The following is an 18,925-nucleotide window of genomic DNA, read 5'->3' as shown; positions in this document are numbered from 1 at the left end:
ACTGTCTTCCTGTAAGTGTTTAATTGTTTTGTTTCTTTTTGTTATTTCCGTTTTGTTGTGTTTTTTCTTTGTCCTGTAGTAATCGTGCCGCATCGCCACCTGTATTCAATAGAACCGCTCAGGTCCGAGAAGTCGGGGCCTCGCCTCAAGGCGAGTGTTTTCTAAGACCCAGGGTAGCCCCACCTGGGCACGTAGACGTCATGGATGCTGTATTTGCGGAATTTCTCCGGCTTCGCTACCCAAAGCTCACTTCCGAGTTTCAGGCCTTCAAGGCCGATCACACTGCGAGCCCTCTCGTGGACTCCACCGAGCTCGCTGCTCCTGCGTCGCCTGTACCTGCGTGCAAAGCTTCTGCATCGAGCACCGCAGCCTCCGTCGTGCCTGCCGTTCCCGCGTCGCCTATAGTGGCGAGTAAAACTGCTGCGTCGTCCGCCGTGGTCACCGTTCCAGCAGCGCGATCATCATCCGCGGCCTCCGTCGCGCCGTCCAAAACACCTACTCGTAGGTCACCTGCGCCCGCCTCCTCGTCCTCCGACTCTGACTCGGAGATGGAGGTCGACCTCGCTCCCGCCTCATCGACGGATGGATTCACCCTGGTGCAAAAGGGTAAGAAGCGTGCCGCGGAGTCTCGAGCTCCCGCGGCCGCTAAAATTAGCAAAGCCGCGAACGCGTCGCGCCCCCGCCCTCAGACTCCCGTTGCGCCTCCAGCCCGTGCCACTCCGTCGCCGCGTCCGGTGGCACAAAATAAAGTCCAGACCCCTCCCCCGGTAATCCTTCAAGAGAAGGCAGCTTGGGAACGAGTTTCCCTGGCCCTTAAGGCCAAAAATATCAATTTCACGAATGCCCGTAACCTCGCGAACGGCATTCAAATTAAGGTTCGAACATCCGACGACCATAGGGCCCTCTCTTCTTACCTCCGTAAGGAGCGTATAAGTTTCCACACATATACGCTCCAGGAGGAGCGCGAACTCCGTGCCGTTATACGTGGCATCCCTAAAGAGTTGGATGCCGAGCTCGTCAAGGCCGACCTTCTCGAAAAAGGCCTACCGGTTAACTCCGTACACCGCATGCACACAGGCCGCGGAAGAGAGCCATATAATATGGTTCTCGTCGCCCTCCAGCCTACCCCCGAGGGTAAGCAAATATTCAACATCCGAACGGTCTGTAGCCTTTCCGGAATCGCAGTCGAAACCCCACACAAGAAAGGCACACCTAGCCAGTGCCATAACTGCCAATTATACGGGCATTCTTCCCGTAACTGTCACGCGCACCCCCGATGCGTCAAGTGCTTAGGCGATCACGCCACGGCCCTCTGCACTCGCGATCAAAAAACCGCGACGGAACCGCCTAGCTGCGTCCTGTGTCGAACACAGGGTCACCCCGCAAATTACCGCGGATGCCCCCGAGCCCCGAAAATAAATCGCCGCGTCGCCCGCCAAAACCACCTCCGAGCTTCCGGCCCAGACATCAAAGCCTCGGCACCCTCTGTGTCGCAGGCTAAGCCAGCGTTCGTTCCGGCGCCGGTGCCCAGTGTCTCGGCCTGGGCGAAACCGCTGCCGTACATGAACACGGCTACAACTCCCTCCTTCGCGATTCGTCCCGCCCCCGCGACTCGTCCTTCTCCCGCGACTTGCCCTCCGACCGCGTCCGACAATCTCGCTTTAGCGATCGACTTCTTTCAGTCGATCAACTTTGAGCGCGTTAACGCTTTGGGCGACGCCATTCGCTCTGCCTCCACTGCACAACACTTTATCGCCGTTGTGCAAGAATACGCCGACGTATACGCGTCATTAAATACGTACGTCCTCCCCTCACTCCGCCGGTAATTAATGGCGTATATAAGTAGAATAAAGCCCCTATCCGTAACGATAGGATTTTTTAACGCTTACGGTCTCGCAAACCAGCGTGATCAGGTTTCTGACTTTTTGCGTGACCATCAAATTGATATCTTTTTAGTGCAGGAGACCCTACTTAAGCCCGCGCGCCGTGACCCTAAAATCGCGAACTATAACATGGTCAGGAACGACAGGCTCTCTGCTCGTGGTGGTGGTACCGTCATTTACTATAGAAGAGCCCTGCATTGCGTCCCACTCGATCCTCCCGCGCTCGCTAATATCGAAGCATCAGTGTGCCGAATCTCACTGACGGGACACGCGCCGATCGTTATCGCGTCCGTTTATCTTCCACCGGATAAGATCGTTCTAAGCAGTGATATCGAGGCGCTGCTCGGCATGGGGAGCTCTGTCATTCTGGCGGGCGACCTAAATTGTAAACACATCAGGTGGAACTCACACACCACAACCCCGAATGGCAGGCGGCTTGACGCGTTAGTCGATAATCTCGCCTTCGATATCGTCGCTCCGCTAATCCCGACTCACTACCCGCTAAATATCGCGCATCGCCCGGATATACTCGACATAGCGTTATTAAAAAACGTAACTCTGCGCTTACACTCGATCGAAGTAGTTTCAGAGTTAGATTCAGACCACCGTCCCGTCGTTATGAAGCTCGGTCGCGCTCCCGATTCCGTTCCCGTCACGAGGACTGTGGTGGATTGGCACACGCTGGGCATCAGCCTGGCTGAATCTGATCCACCATCGCTACCGTTTAGCCCGGACTCTACCCCGTCTCCTCAGGATACCGCTGAAGCCATAGACATCTTAACGTCACACATCACCTCGACATTAGATAGGTCATCGAAACAAGTTGTAGCGGAGGACTTCCTTCACCGCTTTAAATTGTCCGACGATATTAGGGAACTCCTTAGAGCTAAGAACGCCTCAATACGCGCCTACGACAGGTATCCTACCGCGGAAAATCGTATTCGAATGCGTGCCCTACAACGCGACGTAAAATCTCGCATCGCCGAAGTCCGAGATGCCAGATGGTCTGATTTCTTAGAAGGACTCGCGCCCTCCCAAAGGTCTTACTACCGCTTAGCTCGTACTCTCAAATCGGATACGGTAGTAACTATGCCCCCCCTCGTAGGCCCCTCAGGCCGACTCACGGCGTTCGATGATGACGAAAAAGCAGAGCTGCTGGCCGATACATTGCAAACCCAGTGTACGCCCAGCACTCAATCCGTGGACCCTGTTCATGTAGAATTAGTAGACAGTGAGGTAGAACGCAGAGCCTCCTTGCCACCCTCTGATGCGTTACCACCCGTCACCCCGATGGAAGTTAAAGACTTGATCAAAGACCTACGTCCTCGCAAGGCTCCCGGTTCCGACGGTATATCCAATCGCGTTATTAAACTTCTACCCGTCCAAATCATCGTGATGTTGGCATCTATTTTCAATGCCGCTATGGCGAACTGTATCTTTCCCGCGGTGTGGAAAGAAGCGGACGTTATCGGCATACATAAACCCGGTAAACCAAAAAATCATCCGACGAGCTACCGCCCGATCAGCCTCCTCATGTCTCTAGGCAAACTGTATGAGCGTCTGCTCTACAAACGCCTCAGAGACTTCGTCTCATCCAAGGGCATTCTCATCGATGAACAATTCGGATTCCGTACAAATCACTCATGCGTTCAACAGGTGCACCGCCTCACGGAGCACATTCTTGTGGGGCTTAATCGACCAAAACCGTTATACACGGGAGCTCTCTTCTTCGACGTCGCAAAAGCGTTCGACAAAGTCTGGCACAACGGTTTGATTTTCAAACTATTCAACATGGGTGTGCCGGATAGTCTCGTGCTCATCATACGGGACTTCTTGTCGAACCGCTCTTTTCGATATCGAGTCGAGGGAACCCGCTCCTCCCCACGACCTCTCACAGCTGGAGTCCCGCAAGGCTCTGTCCTCTCACCCCTCCTATTTAGCTTATTCGTTAACGATATTCCCCGGTCGCCGCCGACCCATTTAGCTTTATTCGCCGACGACACGACTGTTTACTATTCCAGTAGAAACAAGTCCCTAATCGCGAAGAAGCTTCAGAGCGCAGCCCTAGCCCTAGGACAGTGGTTCCGAAAATGGCGCATAGACATCAACCCAGCGAAAAGTACTGCGGTGCTATTTCAGAGGGGAAGCTCCACACGGATTTCCTCCCGTATTAGGAGGAGGAATCTCACACCCCCGATTACTCTCTTTAGTCAATCCATACCCTGGGCCAGGAAGGTCAAGTACCTGGGCGTTACCCTGGATGCATCGATGACATTCCGCCCGCATATAAAATCAGTCCGTGACCGTGCCGCGTTTATTCTCGGTAGACTCTACCCCATGATTTGTAAGCGGAGTAAAATGTCCCTTCGGAACAAGGTGACACTTTACAAAACTTGCATAAGGCCCGTCATGACTTACGCGAGTGTGGTGTTCGCTCACGCGGCCCGCACACACATAGACACCCTTCAATCTCTACAATCCCGCTTTTGCAGGTTAGCCGTCGGAGCTCCGTGGTTCGTGAGGAACGTTGACCTACACGACGACCTGGGCCTCGAATCTATACAGAAATACATGAAGTCAGCGTCGGAACGGTACTTCGATAAGGCTATGCGTCATGATAATCGCCTTATCGTAGCCGCCGCTGACTACTCCCCGAATCCTGATCATGCAGGAGCCAGTCACCGTCGACGCCCTAGACACGTCCTTACGGATCCATCAGATCCAATAACCTTCGCACTAGACGCCTTCAGCTCTGGGAGCAGGCTTAGGGACCTCGGTAACCGTACTCGTCGAACTCGACAAAGAGTTCGCCGTGCAACCTAACCCATGAATCAGCTCGCTGAGTTTCTCGCCGGATATTCTCAGCGGGTCGCGATTCCGATCCGGTAGTAAATTCATTCGCGAAGCAGCTACTCTTGAGTTGTTAGGTCTCCTTCGGAGGCGCTCGGGTAGCTGTTAGCAAATCCCACCCCTCCTGGCTGAGCCTTTGCTCGCCCACCTGTCCTGGTGAAACTGGAAAGGCCTCCGGGCCACCAGTAATCCTTCAATCACAAAAAAAAAAAAAGAATAGGTTAGTTTTGTTTATCTTTAATATTACGAATATTTGTCTATAGTGTAGTCTTGGCGAAATCTGTAACAATAGGACCATAATAATGTTGAAACTTATAATTTCAATTAATTATAGTCGAATTTCGACTACTGCGGGACCACTAGTATTCATAGTTTTACAAAAAAAAGATTCGGCATAAAGTTTTATGTCACGCTCCATCTACTACAATGACATGCGCAATATATTCCTACATGCAACGCGTTAATTCACATACATACGAAGCATCATAAATATTTTAGAATTGTCCGCGGCGGTTCGAGTGATATGACTATGATGGGGTTCAATTATTGGCCACGATTTCCACGATGAACGATTATCGCTGTGATAGTCTGGAGTAATGTGAGGAGAATTGCTGGAGGAGGTATTATCACCCTCGCTGTATTTAAGTCATTTTCGGTTACCTTACCAATCGTCATTACCATATACAAATATTATTATCAAATAAAGGACGTCTCTCAGTTCGTTTGCGCAACTACGGCAATGAATAAAACCTTCATATTTTTTTATTATGATTTTAATTTTGATGAATATAAATCTCGACATTAAAGGTCAATGCACACTAAGGTTACACACAGATCTACATTTTTCAAGTCGTTTAATAAATTCTAATAAATAACATTTTTAATTAATACGTTCTCGATTTTAATTTTTTAAATATTTTAGACGTCTATGAAATGCGAGATTTTAAATATACATAATATTGGACTAAAAACTCAAGTCGAGACTCCAAAAATAGGCTCCAAAAAGAAACAATAGCGAAAAATTTTTTTTATTAAAAGTAGTGCCGCCATTTTTTATATATAATAACTAGCTGACCCGGCAGACTTTCTAGTACCTCAATCGATAACTAAAAGACCTAAACTTTTGTATAAAATAAACTTAAAACAAACAAAAGGATTACGTCCGACGGGGGACACATCAAAGGGAAAACAAAATTGTTATTTTTATTTAATTCCGAGCATTTTCGTATTTTCCTAATCCTTCTAAACCTTCTCTGGACTTCCAGAAATAATTCAAGACCAAAATTAACCAAATCGGTCCAGCCGTTCTCGAGTTTTAGCGAGACTAACGAACAGCAATTCATTTTTATACATAGAGAAGAAGAAAATATATATTATTATATAAATATAAATAATAATAATATTATTCTAATAATATAATTTTAAATTTATAACATTATAATGTAATATGCATTGACCTTCTGTGTTGGGGAGTTTTATAAATACCAAGAGTCAACCAGAAAGTTATTAAGCCCTAAGTTCTTAATAAAGATCGTTTTTTTAGGTTGGTATGAGGATAATTGGTTCGAGACGAATCTAGAACGGGAAGGCATCGAATGCACGGTGGAACAGATGAGAGAAGCGGCCGAAGGTCACCTCACAACCGAAGCTCTAATGTGGAATCAAAATGCCAACCAAACTACGATATCCGGAATGACATCTGAAGATTTTAGGTAAGTTTTTGGTTTTGTTGAAGCACCTTATAATTTCCTTATTACTGTTATTATTCGATTTTGATTATCAAGAATAATCTTAAACGTACATAATGGTGGCAGAGCGTATTGGAAGCCCTCAACGGCGAAGCAGCCATGCGTTCTGGTTTCAAAGATATACCGATGGTGAAATAAGTCGTGATGGCCTAAAGGATAACACGTCCGGTGTATTCGTATCTAGCGATGCAACGACGTTCGAATCCCGCAGGCGGGTACCAATTTTTTTAATGAAATACTTACTTAACAAATGTTCACGATCGACTTCCACGGTGAAGGAATAACATAGTGTAATAAAAATCAAACCCGCAGGTGGTAAGACCTCTTGTGAGTCCTCACAGTTAGGCACCACCACCCCGCCTATTTCTGCCGTGAAGGAGTAATGCGTTTCGGCTTGAAAGGTGGGGCAGCCGCTGTAACTATACTGAGACCTTAGAATATCTTAACACCAGGTGGGCTGTGAGGTCGTCCACCCACGTAAGCAATAAAAAAAAGGGTGCGTGTACTTATGTACGCGCGTAAGAAATTATACTTTTTTTTTTTTTTTTTAAATATTAAATAATTAATAATAAATATTTAACGTTAATAATTTAATAATATTTAGTATGAATTATATTAAATAATAATTTTGTCATTTATATTACTAAAACATGAATGCTAATAACACTTTTTTTACGAGTGTACATGCGCGACAGTTCACCTGCGGCTATATTCAGACTCGCCAAGTTACGTCGGTCGTATTGTAATGAGCGATTTAGTGGGCAACTTCATTTCTGTTAATTTTGTGTCACGGTGCGCGCGAATCGTAAAATTTCACTCTCATCAATTTTTCATAACGCGCCTAAAGAAGTATTACTTCAAAAAAATAATTAAATTCACGTACGAGATGCCTGTGTAATAAGTTCTCTATACGACGTGCGCACATCTACTTACTAATGCTATAAAAACTTTTTTTACTGTCATCGTCGTGGCCTAAAGAATAAGACGCCCGATCTACTCGTACCGAGTTATGCGACTGCGCCAGTGTTCGAATGCCGCAGACAAGCACCAATCTTCCTAATGAAATACGTACTTGATTCATATTCACGTTGTGATGTATAGATAAGCTCATAGGGGCTTCAGTAGACCCTGGATAGACCGTGAGCTAGTTCACCTATCTAAGCAAAAAAATACACATCCAGTATGACAAACTTGAAATCGAGGTATATCTAAAAATTATACATGTCAAATAAATAATTTGATGCCAATAACATTCCGGGGTATGCGTTGCGTATTTGGCAACACACTCGATGTGTTCGTATCGTGGCGCACTTATGCTTAGTTTCAGATCCTTTAGTTTTAATCAATTTTTCTGAATAAATACTCAAGCAACACGTGCTCCCGACTGATTTCTGTGATGAAGAAATAACAGGGTGTAACAAAATTTATAGCTTGCATAATAATTGGCAGGAAGTCCTAGAATCGACCTCTGACAGTTTTTACTGCCCAGTCCACATCGGCTGTGAAGCAATTTTGATTTCCGATTTGAAGGCTTATATACTATGAAATTTATACTCATTCGGGTCGCAAAATAGGGGATAGGTATTCACTTGAAATAATAAGAATAATAAAATACAGACTTAATATAGAGTTCCTAATTGTTCAAATACAGACGGCCAAACTTTTCAGTAAACGCGATCAAAATGTCGTCACAGCTGCTGGCCCGCACTAGTGATTTGTAGCGCTATGCTTATAGGCCGATGTTAATGGGTTCCGCTAATTACGTCACACCAGTTGGACCGTGAGCTCTTTTTTTTTTGTTTTTTTTATTGCTTTGATTGGTGGACGAACTCACAGCCCACCTGGTGTTAAATGGTTACTGGAGCCCATAGACATCTATAACGTAAATGCGCCACCCACCTTGAGATATAAGTTCTAAGGTCTCAAGTATAGTTACAACGGCTGCCCCACCCTTAAAACCGAAACGCATTACTGCATCACGGCAGAAATAGGCAGGGTGTTGGTACCTACCCGTGCGGACTCACAACAGGTCCTACCAGTTCAAAACGTCAATTCTCGTTTGTCAATCCAAGAAAAAAAATGTCAAAAAGAGGTAGTCGCGTAATGTTTTCAGAATTAAACTAACGAAAAATCGCACCGCATTTGTCAAACGCGATTCAGAGAGTCCAAACGATAAGGCGGAAACGGTTGCTATTTGAGGCCAGGCTATCTCGAGTCCCGGTTAACCCGGATAAGAATAATCCGTTCAGATCCCTAAGCAACTCGGCTTACTTTGGTACTCCTCTCGTACAATACATTGCTGGTATCTGTGATTTTACAAATCCTTCAGCAGAATCTTAGCCTTTTTTAAGTATTGTGTTTTAAAACTGTCGTAAACTGAAGAGGAACGTCGATTTCTTGAAGCCTAGCGCGCTATCTACCGTAAGTTAATGGTACTATGACAGACACTTCTGTAATGCCAACAGCAACTATTCCAAATAACATCACAACCGGATTAACCGGATACGAACCCTTACAGAACAGACGCCTACATATGTCCGTCCAGCGGTGGACGACTGTGGGCTGATAATGATGATGATAATGATAGACAGAGACACAAACGAAAATACATTTTTATTTGTCTAGATATTAATTTATCCGTGCCGTAATCACTGAACAATTCGTGTGCCATTTCGGTGATTTCAAGGGCCCCGAGAGACCCCGACCTAGAAATGGCCTTTATAACCGTTAATATGTGATTTATTGGCCAATTGCCCTCGGTTGACACAATGTGCCGATCTAGTCATTCATTCGAGGTTAACGGGATATCAAAACGTTATCGAAACTGCGTCACGACTAAGAAAGAATTCAAATTTTAGTAAAAAAAAAGGTAATTTATTACGTTAATAGGTAAACGGTGACGGCTTACCTGATATTAAATGGTTACTGGAGGACATTTAGCTCGAGATATGAGTTCGAGATCTTAATTGTATTACTTAATAGACGTCTGATCCTTTAAAGGAAGATATAGCTGCTTGGAGCCAAAAATAACCAAAATGGTGTTTGGTACCTAGCCGTGTAGGCTCACGATATACTACCATCAACAAACGTTACAACTTTAACATTAACGCTTTTATTTTTATTTTTAATGACTTTTTTTCATACTTATTCTAATAACCTCGAAGGGTTAAACTAGTTAGATTCACAGAACTAGTAGATGAGCTCACCTGACGACGCTATAAACACTAACCTTAGCAAGAGCAGTGCTTCGCATAATCTACCACTGGATCGGAACGTGACCCACTGAGAAGATCCGGCGAGAAACTCAGTGGGCTTTTGATGACTAAAACAGTAATAGAGAAGTACTAAGCATTGTTCACATGTTCATTTTTCATAAAAACCGGATTCCCCAAAGATTTTTTTGCAACTGGAATTTTAAATTTCTTAATGCCATTTTTGTCGTCAGGTCAAGATTAAATGAGGCACTCCGCGAAGCTGGCTACGACATCGATGGAGAACGGTATCCGGAAGGCTACCAAGAGGCACCCTTGGCTTATGATGCAGTCTGGTCTGTTGCTCTGGGTAATCATTTTTCTATATTAACTGTTTACATCAAAACTAGAACTTGATTTCTGCCGCGAAAAAAAAAGTACCACCACTCTAGCTGTTTCTGCTGCTGCCTAGCAGTAATTCGTTCCGTTTTAATTAGACAAATTAAATTTATACCTAACGTCTCAATGTAAGCTCATATTTGAACAAAAATAATACGTTTCATTTTACGCTATATTTTAAGAAACTACTACTTCTACCTAGTGTCTCAAAGTAAAAAGCGGCATTTAGGGTATGCTCCAGGATTCAGGTGGGGAAAGAGCTAGCCTATCGTAAATAATAAAAATGCCGATCGAACAATGTAACTAATAACATATAACTAATAACATAATAACGGCCGTCTGGTGTAGTGGTAAGTGACATGGTCACTACACAAGGGGGTCGCGGGTTCGAATCCCGCCAATGGAAGATATTTGTATGATAAATATAAATGTCTTTTCCAGGGTTATGGATGTATATTAAATATGTGTATGTGTATAATAAAAATCTTATATTTATTTCCGTTATCTGGTACCTGTAACACAAGTTCTTTACGAACTTATCACGGGACCAGTTAACGTGGCGTGACTGTTAGTAAATATTTACTTATTTATTATTTATTTACAAAAAAAAAAAGAAAAAAAAAAAAAACATTGTATTGATAGAAAATCACCGTTATTTTCACTAAATAAGGCCACTCAATACAAGATTTCTCGGAAGATATCGCTTTAAGCTATAAGATAACACTCGTTAATTATTAAATCGAATAATAAACTTTTTGCTTATGGTGCTGAATAAAGTTTAATATTTTCTATTCTAATTCTATTCTATTCAAAATTCTTGGTAAAATGAAATGAAATACTACTCAGACAACTTCTAGGAACAAAATTACTTCGAGAAAGCTCTCTCTCCTACATAATCTAATTAATAAGTATTCGAAGCGAAAAATAATTCTTCTGTTTTACTTGTCAAAATTATAGTCATTCGTATCAAACTTAAGAACAAAATGTAAATGAACCAACACTGTGTTCTGATTATATAACAGTTGATTTGGCTAATGTAACAGAAGATTATAAAATACATTAAAAATGTTTGTTGGACGACTGTATCAGTACAAGGAATATTTCAACTTAAAATTGCAATAAACAATACAATAGTTACGTTTAACTCTAAATTTGTATTAATTTTGAAATCATTAACAATGTTATATATACTTTTTTATCACTAATCGAAACTACAAGAAAAAATGTTACTAACACTCCCAAGGTCCTACTTCTATTTCCTAAAAAACGACTCCAAAGGTCAATTAACAAATGCGATAAAATAACCGAATTTTAGCTTTCAATAAAACAATGGAGAAACTGCAGAAGAGCGGTTTGAGTTTGAAGAATTTCACGTACACAAACAAGAAAATAGCTGATGACATTTACGAAGCCATAAATTCGACGTCGTTCCTTGGTGTTTCGGTGAGTACCGCGTTATCTCTTTACGTCTTCCTACTCTCGCGTGTACTTTTACTAATAAAGATAAACATACAGTGCATGTCAAACTTTTGCCAAAATTAATAAACAACGTTGGGCGAAACAGATTATGGAATATCGACGCAATAAGAATTTGATTATGTTTTTACTGCCCAAAATAAAAAATTATAACATTTGAAATTTATTAACCAATTCAGAAATTCGTTTAGAAACCACCCAAAACTAGTCTTCCGTTCTAGCACAGACATATTTGAAATATTCATTGCTATGTCATTCATTACCTATACAAATAACTTCTGTTTTATTTTCAGTTATGTTATTTAAACGTGAATCCCTTAAAAAATTCACTCTATTTGAAATTTGTCAATATTTTCTAGACCATTGATGGCTTTACCGCCGTTCTCCTTTATAGCACGTGTCTGTGTCAGTACCAGCAATATCCTTAGTGAGCTTGCAAATCCTTGGAACTCCCCGATTTTAAAGTGCACCTTACACTAAGTTGCATAGTAATAATATTTATTTTTAGTAGAAGTTACTTACTAATAAATTAATATACCAAATGAACCACATCGTGTCATGGGACAAAGCTAGCCTTGTCTAGCTAGTTTTGTCTATTTCAGCTACAAATCAATATGGATTGCATACCCCCAATTTTCTAAGCAGCCACCGACAGCAATGGTGCATTTCGTACAGATATATGTATATGCAGTAGCATAGTCTTTAACTCTGATACAAATTAAAGTTTGACCTCATGCATCTAATGCATGCCATGGCAATAACTACGCCATTAACGGCACTGGACCACGAATTGTTCCTATCTACTGAAACGTAATATGTTAAAAAAAACAATTAACTTTGAAATGTATTTTCACCTAAAGTAAATTAAAAAAAGCGCCCTACATTCTCAAATTTAATAAAGCTCTTTTTCTTGTTCGGGCTTAACGAGTTAAAAATTCATGGAATTCCTGTTAACCTTCTTATCTATGAATTTTAATTTTAATATTTAGATATTTTTTCTTTAGTCAAATTGTTGTTGCCGTTAATATTTTTCAAATCAAATCAAATCAAAAAATTTTTATTCAACATAAATGAGAGTACATACTTTTGTTGCGACTGCGAGACCGTTTTGGAGAAATATTTATTACGAGACGAAATAGCAACTAATAAGACGCTTTTTTTAACAAGCCTTTTTGTATAGAACGGAATCTTTGAACAACATTTTCACCAACTTTAATATGTGTGATTGGCTTGAAAATTTGCACACCTATAAAAGACCGACGACAATATAGTAATCTTATAACTTCGCTGTAATTTTGTATTGTACCGATGACAATTCACAAAAAATGTGAAATTAATTGGCAATTCGGTTTCCTATTTAAGCGTGTTTTTTTAGTTATTAAACTACATATGTTATTATACATTTAAATACTTTATCGGTTTAGATAGCAGAGCGGATCTCTATTACTTATTTTTATAAATTTTACTCAGTATGTGTGAACACATTTCATAGATTTTTTTACTTTTATAGAACAAAAGAGTTTGAATGGCATCGATCTCAGAACAGTATTAGTAAAATTCTGACAATCATTTACCCGAGAATGCAAACGGTCTCTTAAGACTTTGAATAAGCACAAAATTTTCTAGTTTCAGCTGTGGTCTCTTTATGAACGCAGTTTTTGTTCTAACTAATTTACAAAAAATGTACGTCGTCTGTCTTCGCCGACATAAGAAATTAAAATAGTTGCCACAGTCAACAAAAGGGGTTTGGCTCTCTGGTGTTATGTAATTATTTAAGATGATACAACTATGTCCACTTTACTTACTTTACTGGTGGTTGGACCTCTTATGAGGCCGCACGGATAGATACTACCACCCTGCCTATTTCTGCCGTGAAGCAGTAATGCGTTTCGGTTTGAAGGGTGGGACAGTCGTTGTAACTATAGGTATACTGAGAACTTAGAACTCATATATGAAGGTTGGTGGCGGCATTTACGTTGTAAATGTCCATGGGCTCCAGTAACCACTTAACACCAGGTGAGCTGTGAGCTCGTCTACCCATCTAAGCAATAAAAAAATATAAAAAAAAGCTCTAGTGACACCCGCCACTCGCCATTTTAATTAATTTCTTCCGCGTTATATCATATCTTTCTAACGAGATTCAAGGAGAATCCTCTATCGTAATTAGCGTCTTGGAGCGTTTATTACTACTCAGCCTCAAGTAAGCCACATTCTTGTCACCCTTCAAACAATTTAATGAGGATATTAGAAGTTTTGTTTTGAGGCCTTCTAAGCGTGTTTGAATTACTGGCAAGTGCCAACAAATTCTTGATTGGTGAAATGGTTGGATATTTAAAAGTCATTCTGATTCCTTGAGTCACTGTATATTTAAATTGGACTTTTATAAAAAGAAATTAAGTTCTCTATATAAATCGTACTACTGATTTTCATTTAATAATAATAATAATAATCCTAACCAGTGGTGGCTTGTGTCGTAGACACCGCCCTCAGCGGCAATCTATTTTTTTTTAAAAATTGTATTTTTAATATCTTTTTTTTTTAAATATTATGTAATTAATAATATTTTAAATAAATATAAATAAATAATAATAATTACGATTATTAAATAATAAGATTTTGTTCACAGGGATTGGTAGCATTTTCGTCTCAAGGTGATCGCATAGCTCTGACACAAATCGAACAATTAACAGACAATCATTACGTGAAACTTGGATATTATGATACACAAGCAGACAACCTTACTTGGCTAGATCGGGAACGGTGGGTCGGTAAGTACATGTATCATTACAATAATAAAAAAAATTCAAATAAATGTAAATAATTGTACTGGTGATAGGGCGTATTTTGAGCCAGCACGGGTAGGTAATCACCGCTCGCGTACCTATTACTATCGTAATCAAAATAACGAGGAAAATTATCTCTTTTTAATCCCTTAAAAAAAACTGATTTTACTACACAATGCCTCCTCGTAATGTAACACTATAAGTGGCGGAAAGTGTCTCCATTTTAGTTTAATAAAGGGCTTCTCATTCGCACGATTGTCTTCAAATATTAGAAAAGGTTTGCCCTAATTGCCTCACTCCATACTGATGTTTCATCAAATGACTCGCGAGTTATATAACATAACTTCGCTGAGACTCCAACAAGATATACAAAGTTTGGACCGATGCATCTTTGCCAAAAATTACTATCTAAAGCGGTATTAAAAATAGGTCTAAAACTATTTAATGTAAAACCGTCAACATTTCTTAAAGCCCACGTATAGCGAAATCCCAATTCTAATTCTAAAAACTAATGCCTACCATAATACATAATCCCTTTGTATGAATGCAAACATGTAAATCTTTTGACAGCAAAAAAAACAACCTAAAAATCTAATATACGTCACGTCATCCCAACCAAATTGGTTATTTCAATATAATTTAAGAAAAGTAAATCAAGCTCCCGCCATCGCCCGTCAACGAACATGACTCTGAATAGGTAAAATAAAATCTCAAGTAAATTGTAAGGTGCGAATAAAGCATTTTGTTTCATATTTGAATACGCTGTCTTTGTAAACGGGTAAACTCTTTCTTACTTATTATTGGTGTGAGAGCGGAACATTCCAGAAAACGTAAACAGGTGACAGTATTAGTGACTCCTGCGTTCAAGTACGGGTCAATGGTACAGGTATCTCTTTCTTCTTGCCCTTATCCCACATTATGTGGGGTCGGCGCAACATGTCCTCTTATTATCGAGATTTGGCACAGTATTACGACCGACCGCTTGCTTTACGCCAACCATCCTTGGCTGATATCTCCAGTAGTACCTACAACGTGACCTAATACTAACTTAATTTATCTTCAAGGAAATCCAAATTATCATCGTAATCGTTATGTAATAAGAAACCGCTTCGTTTAACTCTCAAACTCTGTCGACTCTATTGTTATTTATAAAAACAATCCACCTTTAAAAACATTTTGTAAATTTTAATTAATCCACGTTAATGAATCAGGTAACATGAGCAGGGAAGGGGAAGAATAATTGACTAAATTAAAATGAGGTGTTTTTTTTCTAATTGCTATATTCTACGAGAGGTATTAAATTTTAATTTTTTTTGCACGATTTCGTAGTTCAATGCTTGCAGCCAAGTTCTCTGACTATCTGGGGTTGAGTAGTTACCAGATCAAAATCTTCAAACAAGAACGCATTACTGCTTCAAAGCAAAAGTAAGAGGGTGGTAGATGCCTCTCCACTTACGTGAGCTCACAATATGTCCTACCACCGGTTAAGTTTTGTAAATTTAAATAGGGTTCATTATATTACGCGTCGTTATTCTTTTATCTTGAAAATGGATAATGATTGCGAATATTTATTAATATTTGTTGGGTAACAAATTATTACTCAGAAAAGTTGCTTCCAGACAAATTTGAGCTCCAATATCAGTCGGTACAAGTACACTGTATGTCTTACCCGTTATGATACGGACTGGTCCAAATGGCAGTTTGCTACGACAGAGCCGCTAAACATTAAAAGGATTTTGTTTATGGAATATTAATTTACAATTGAACGAAAACGATTAATAATACTATGAAACCATAGTCTCAATTCCTGAAAATCAACGATCGGTTGGAAATGCTCTTCTGCCTATTGAAGTAGTAAAAGAGTGAGTCGTTATCGAAGCCGATAAACATCCAATGTAAACGCCCCCTTGAGACATGAGGTCAAAGTCTCATTGATATAAATATAATGAACATCCCACCCTCCAAACTGGAAATATTAATTCATTAAGATTAAGTCACCACGTAAACTAAGTAATTAGGTTAAATTATGCTTTTAATATTAAAATTAGTGCCGAAATTACATTAGATATCAAAATTAAAACGTTATCGTAAAACTACTCTCAAAGGTTTTTTTAATTTTATTTTTATTGCTTAGATGGGTGGACGAGCTCACAGCCCACCTGGTGTTAAGTAGTTACTGGAGCCCATAGACATCCACAACGTAAATGCGCCACCCACCTTGAGATATAAGCTCTAACGTCTCAAGTATAGTTACAACGGCTGCCCCACCCTTCAAATCGAAACGCATTACTGCTTCACGGCAGAAATAGGCAGGGTGGTGGTACCTACCCGCGCGGACTCACAAGAGGTCCTACCATCAGTACAAATATAAATATAATATAGCATCAACAGAAAGCGATCCAAACATAATAAAGCTTAGAAAGGAATTGATATGATTTCTTTTTTACGAGAATGTAGCTAAAGGGCAAAGTGCGAATACAGTTCCGGTTACACATAAGAACTAATTTAACCGCGTCGTTAAACCAAACCAACAAGAACTCTTGGAAGGAGACCAGTCGAACGGCAATATTTATTTATTCGTAGCACTAAACGATAAATAATAGTTTTACGCGAGCTTTTACGTTCGTCACCAATACATAAAATCAAAGATTTATGTTATGACAGGTGGAAAAGTCCCTCCCGATCGAACTGTGGTCGTCAATGAGCTGCGAACGGTTTCTCTGCCGCTTTTCGCGTGTATGACGGCCCTCTGCATCGCTGGAATATTGGCAGCCATAGCTCTTATCGTATTTAATATAATGCATAGACACAGAAGGTAAGGTCATATTTTGTTTAAAGGACCCCTTGTCAACGTCAGCCCCGGGTGACAGAATACGAGTCCGAACGTTCGCTGATATCGACAGGGGTCTGGTAAATCAATTAGGGCAATTTATGATACGGTGGATCGGTTTTAAATCGTAAACGCGTTTGATGTTTCAGCGCGTTAATTCTTGATTCACATCATGAGCATGCTTGTTTTATTACTAAAATCATAAATTTCTCATTTTCTTTAACATAAAGTGCTCAGCAAGTTGGTGGTGGACTTATTTAGTCAACATTAATTTTGTTTAGATCATATTAAAGCAAGGTTTAGGAAAATGACTTAATACAATCAAATAACTAACAACGTATTTAAATTCGTGAATTCATTAGATACATTTCTATGAAGCCGAGCTTTCCACATTTTATTGCCAGATGTCGTTCATGATACTCAAATAATTTAAATTCTACCCTCTTCAATTTCATTGCGTTACTCGTAAAAACAAGGGTTCCAACGCAATGTTTTTGTAAAACATTGTATTTGTAAATTCGTGATATATCATCGCAAAATTGGCAACAGTCCTTGTGCTTTCAATACAGTATCGGTGCGATCCATCAATGGCTTCCATTTATCAGAATCGTAATCCTGTTACTTCTTATTTTATTGCCAGAGAACAGCGTCATAGACATTAAACCCTGGCAGTTTGCGCTCTCGTAACGTTTTTGTTCCAGCTTTATATTCTTAGGGTATCAATAAGCCTGCATTATATTTTTATGTGAACGGCAAAAAATTTACACTCTGCTTGAAATTTGTCAATATTGCATGAGCCATTGATGGTTTTACCGCCGCTATTCTTTATAGCAAGTGTCCGTGTTAGTACCAAACAGCTATATCCTTGATCGAGCGTACCATAACACTAACACTAGAGTCACTTGTGACTAAAGGTCTACGGGATTTTCTTGATATATGTATGTCTAAATCCTTAAAACATTTCGTTATTACTTTATATTCCATTCCGTTTTCTAACTTTTAGAGTAATACAATGGTCCCACCCGGCTTGCAACACCGTAATGCTTTGTGGATGCTGCGTGTGTCTCTGTGCGGCAGTAGCTTTGGGCGTCGATGGGCGATGGGTACTACCTCAACACTTCAATGGATTGTGCGCTGCCCGAGCTTGGCTCTTGGCTACAGGATTCTCGATGGCATATGGAGCAATGTTTACGAAAGTCTGGAGGGTACATCGACATACGACTAAACCAAAAATTGATAATAAGGTGAGGAATTTTGAACATCATTTTAAAATTGTTTAGTGCTTCGACCATTGCGAATAAGACAAAGCTAAGTGTCATATTGTGAATAACCACCCTATGGAACAAACACAGCTGAACACAAATAGGCCAGTAACAAATACATGGGTAATAATGTAGCAGACGTTACCGTAATAGATGAAGTGTATCCCATCCCATATCGAGGAAGCATTCATCTGTTTTCTTTTTTGTTCATTAAAAATATCTAAAAAACTGTATATATAAAACACTTATTAATTTAACTAAAGCTTTAGTTTATGTATCTCGCTACGATGACAGTGAGACGAACTAAAGACAAGTTTTTTGGTATTACACAACCAAAGTGATTCCCGTTCATCTGTATAGTAACAGTTTACAGATATGATCAAAAAGAGATACACTAATATTCAAATACTAGACATAGAAGGTTCCATTTAAGGCTAGTAACGTGTTTAAAACATTTTAACAACGGAAAATTTATTACGAACATTAGTTTGGCGCTGAACCAA

At 40.3% G+C, this 18,925-nt stretch overlaps 1 protein-coding gene across 2 annotated transcripts in view; it reads left to right on the top strand.

The window, feature by feature from the left end:
• Positions 1–18,925, top strand: part of LOC101735335 (gamma-aminobutyric acid type B receptor subunit 1) — a 166,284-nt gene that overhangs the window by 126,670 nt on the left and 20,689 nt on the right. For both annotated transcript variants that reach the window (XM_012692556.4, XM_012692557.4), the window contains exons 6-11: positions 6,277–6,445; positions 9,927–10,042; positions 11,387–11,514; positions 14,174–14,315; positions 16,995–17,145; positions 18,164–18,404. In XM_012692556.4, the coding sequence (XP_012548010.2) occupies positions 6,277–6,445; positions 9,927–10,042; positions 11,387–11,514; positions 14,174–14,315; positions 16,995–17,145; positions 18,164–18,404 (947 nt within the window). The remainder of the gene's footprint in view (positions 1–6,276; positions 6,446–9,926; positions 10,043–11,386; positions 11,515–14,173; positions 14,316–16,994; positions 17,146–18,163; positions 18,405–18,925) is intronic.

The sequence above is a fragment of the Bombyx mori genome, chromosome 15 (assembly GCF_030269925.1).
Source record: "Bombyx mori chromosome 15, ASM3026992v2".
Classification (NCBI taxonomy): Eukaryota; Metazoa; Arthropoda; class Insecta; order Lepidoptera; family Bombycidae; genus Bombyx; species Bombyx mori.
This window is presented reverse-complemented; position numbering and strand designations above follow the sequence as displayed.